Here is a 3711-nt window from a genome sequence, read left to right as displayed (position 1 = left end):
GGGGTGCCCTTTACATCTCTCATGTGCTTTCCCACCAGACTACATCAAACAACGTTCAGAGCATCATCGAGAGCAGAGTGGAAAAGCGAACCAAGGGTGTGTATGTGCCATTTGGGGGCAAAAGCATGATCACCTTTATGGATGACCTAAACATGCCAGCCAAGGACATGTTTGGGTCCCAGCCACCCCTGGAGCTGATACGCCTCTGGATTGACTATGGCTTCTGGTATGATCGTTTGAAGCAGAGCATCAAGCACATTCGAGTAAGCATCCCAAGACTTTGTTCTCACCTGTGGCAGGTGGGCTCAGTCCCTCCTCCACTGGGCTCCTGAGCCACACAGTCTTTTTCCTTTTTTCCTTTTATTTATTTATTTGTTTGTTTGTTTGTTTTTTAAACAGGGTTTCTCTGTATAGCCCTGGCTGTCCTGGAACTCACTCTGTAGACTAGGCTGGCTTGAACTCAGAACTCCGCCTGTCTCTGCCTCCCAAGTGCTGGGATTAAAGGTGTGCTCCACCACCCCCCGGCCCACATAGTCTTATAACCATGTTTTCCTCTCTACACAAAAGTGCTCTGCTCCTTTCTGAGGACCCATATATCTGGCTCCCAAGTTACTGATGCCATTGTTAACTCTCCTCACTGAGCCTGTCTGTACTTGGTGACTAGAGTCTTGCTCTTTGTGACACCTTGCTTCCAGACCTCTTACACACACACACACACACACACACACACACACACACACACACACACACGTCAGCAGAGCCCTCAGAGCCAGCTCCTAACTCCATCCTCCCAACTTCCATCTTTTCCTGTGGTCTTAGTACTTCACCTGTATGTCTGTCTCCATTCCCACCACAACTCAGATATCTCTCTCTTCCATCCTTGCTCTCTTTCTGTGGGATTAAGAATATTTTACTTTCCCCCTCCTCTTTTCTCTCTCTCTCTCCCTCCCTCTCTTCCTCTCCCCCCCTCTCTCCTCCTCCTCCTCCTCTCCCCTCCACCAAGGTCTCTCTATGTAGTCCTAGAACTTGCTATGTATATATGCTATGTAGATCAGGCTGGTCTTCTTCCTTTTTTTTTTAAAGATTTATTTTATTTATTTTATGTGTATGAGTACACTGTAGCTGTACAGATGACCATGAGCCATCATGTGTGTGGCTGCTGGGAATTGAACTCAGGACCTCTGCAGCCCCACTCGCTCTGGTGTAATTCACTGTAGCTGTCTTCAGATGTACCAGAAGAGGGCGTCAGTTCTCATTACTGCCGGTTGTGAGCCACCATGTGGTTGCTGGGATCCTAACTCAGGACCTTCGGAAGAGCAGTCAGTGCTCTTACCCACTGAGCCATCCAGCTATCCCCAGGCTGGTCTCTTGAACTCACAGAAATCCTCCTATCTCTGCCTCCCAAGTTCAGGGATTCAAGTCTTGTGCTACCATGGCCAGCCAGCAGATCTAGCACCCCTAACACGCACCATTTCTACTAGAAACATTCAGAGTCCTCTGGCTTAGCTATCAGGAAGCATCTTTACTCTGTCTGTCTCTCACCATCCCACCCGTCTCTCTCCCTTCTTTATCTTTGCTCTCCAGGACATGTTCTTGATGGCTGCCATGGGCCCTCCAGGGGGTGGACGGACTGTTATCTCCCCGAGGCTGCAGAGTCGGTTCAACATCATCAACATGACCTTCCCCATTGTGAGGCCATAGGGGTTGGAGAAGGGATTGTACTGGGCAAAGCTGTTCCAGTCCCTTGTAATGAGGGACTGATCAAGGAAGGGGGCCAAGCCTCCAGCAGAGCTGCATACAGGGACACATAGAAGTGGGACCCTCTGCAGAAGCCCTTGGCATCTGAGCCAGGACAGCTGCAGGGTTTTCAAGCTTGGCCTGCTGGCTCTGGAATGTGGAGCCTGTGGTCTCCATGGCCACATAGAGACTGCCTGGGGCTGACACAAACTCAGAGAGGTGGACCTTACAAAGCTGACAGCCAAAACCAGCACCAGGGTTGGGGGGGTTGAGGGGGGGAGGGAAGAACACAAGTGCAAGGGGACTAAAAATAAGCCAAATAAAACACTGTCAAGAGAATTATTTATTTAGTTAGTTAGTTAGTTAGTTTTTAGTTTTTGAGACAAGAGCTCACTAAATGTAGTCCAGAATGGCTTTAAACCTTTTCTACACACTTGGCCCATTCTTTCTGTTTTTTCTTTTTGGAGACAGGGTTTCTGTGTAGCCCTGGCTATCCTAGAACTCACTTTATAGATCAGGCTAGCCTTCAATTCATAGAGATCAGCCTCCTGAGTGCTAGCATTAAAGGCGTGTGGCACTACACCTGGCTTAGATTTGACTCTTAATTAAATATTTCCTTTTTTTTTTTTTCCAAGACAGGGTTTCTCTGTGTAGCCCTGGCTGTCCTGGAACTCACTCTGTAGACCAGGCTGGCCTTGAACTCAGAAATCCGCCTTCTTCTGCCTCCCAAGTGCTGGGATTAAAGCCGTGTACCACCACTGCCCGGCTAAATATTTTCTTTAAATTAAAATTGATGTGAAGCGGGTAAAGGCACGAGTCCCTAGGCTTTCCCCAGACTGACCCAGTGATCTCCACACGTGTGCTGTGGTGCACATGTGGCCATGGATGTAGAAATAAAATTAATTTTAAAAAATAAAATGAATGTAAAAAGTTCTGGATGAATAAGATACCCAAATTTTATACATAAGATTAGCACAGTGCATTACAGAGCCGTAGTGAAGCCTGAGACAAAGGAAGGCACCAGCGGTTCCAACCCATCTTTATTTAGAATATTTGTGTTTATCATAGATAGTTTGCATAATTTTTTTCATTTTTAAGGATTATATAAAAACATGATTTCTCTTAACTAGTGATTTATTTATTTATTTAATGCCTCTTCAGTTCTGGTCATGAGGTGAGCTCTGCACTGGCCCCGCCCTGGCCCTGCTCTGGCCACAGGCCCAGGAGCCTGAGGAAGTAAGTTTGAGGCCTCTTTCTAGGAGTCTCAGATCATCCGCATATTTGGCACCATGATCAACCAGAAGCTTCAGGACTTTGAGGAAGAGGTAAAGCCCATTGGGAACGTGGTGACAGAGGCTACTCTGGATGTCTACAATACAGTGGTCCAGCGCTTCCTGCCCACACCGGCCAAGATCCATTACCTCTTCAACCTCCGAGACATCTCCAAGGTAAGCACTGGGCTGGGCCCCTGCTCTGACCTGGCTCATCCTTCTCAGCATTGTCTTCTTCTTAAAATAAACCTTAGGCGCTTCATAGCAGGGCTAGAGAAATGGCTCAGCGGCCACTAGCGCTGGCTATGTTTACACTGGACCTGGGTTTGGTTCCCAGCGCCTACTGGTGACTAATAACTGTGTGTAACTCCTATTCTTCCACTGCACACATGTAGTACACAGACACACCTGTAAGACTCATACTTACAAAATAAAAACAAATATTTTTAAAAGAAGAAGAGTGGCTGGAGAGCTGGCTCAGTGGTTAAGAGCACTTGTTCTTGTGAAGGACCAGGATTTCATTCCCAGGACCTATGATATGGAGGCTCACTGCTTCCTCAGGCTCCAGGCATGCATGTGGTGCACAGACATACATGTAGGCAAAGCATTCATATGAATAAAATAAATCTAAAAGAATAAAAAGGCTAGGCAGTGGTGGCGCACGCCTTTAATCCCAGCACTTGGGAGGCAGAGGCAGGTGGAT

General features: G+C 47.3%; 1 protein-coding gene across 2 annotated transcripts in view; it reads left to right on the top strand.

Moving 5' to 3' along the window:
• Dnah2 (dynein axonemal heavy chain 2) overlaps window positions 1-3711 on the top strand; it is a 128622-nt gene that overhangs the window by 90626 nt on the left and 34285 nt on the right. For both annotated transcript variants that reach the window (XM_031352477.1, XM_031352478.1), the window contains exons 50-52: window positions 39-263; window positions 1585-1689; window positions 2997-3185. In XM_031352477.1, coding sequence (XP_031208337.1) covers window positions 39-263; window positions 1585-1689; window positions 2997-3185 — 519 coding nt within the window. The remainder of the gene's footprint in view (window positions 1-38; window positions 264-1584; window positions 1690-2996; window positions 3186-3711) is intronic.

Source organism: Mastomys coucha, unplaced genomic scaffold (assembly GCF_008632895.1).
Source record: "Mastomys coucha isolate ucsf_1 unplaced genomic scaffold, UCSF_Mcou_1 pScaffold5, whole genome shotgun sequence".
Classification (NCBI taxonomy): Eukaryota; Metazoa; Chordata; class Mammalia; order Rodentia; family Muridae; genus Mastomys; species Mastomys coucha.
This window is presented reverse-complemented; position numbering and strand designations above follow the sequence as displayed.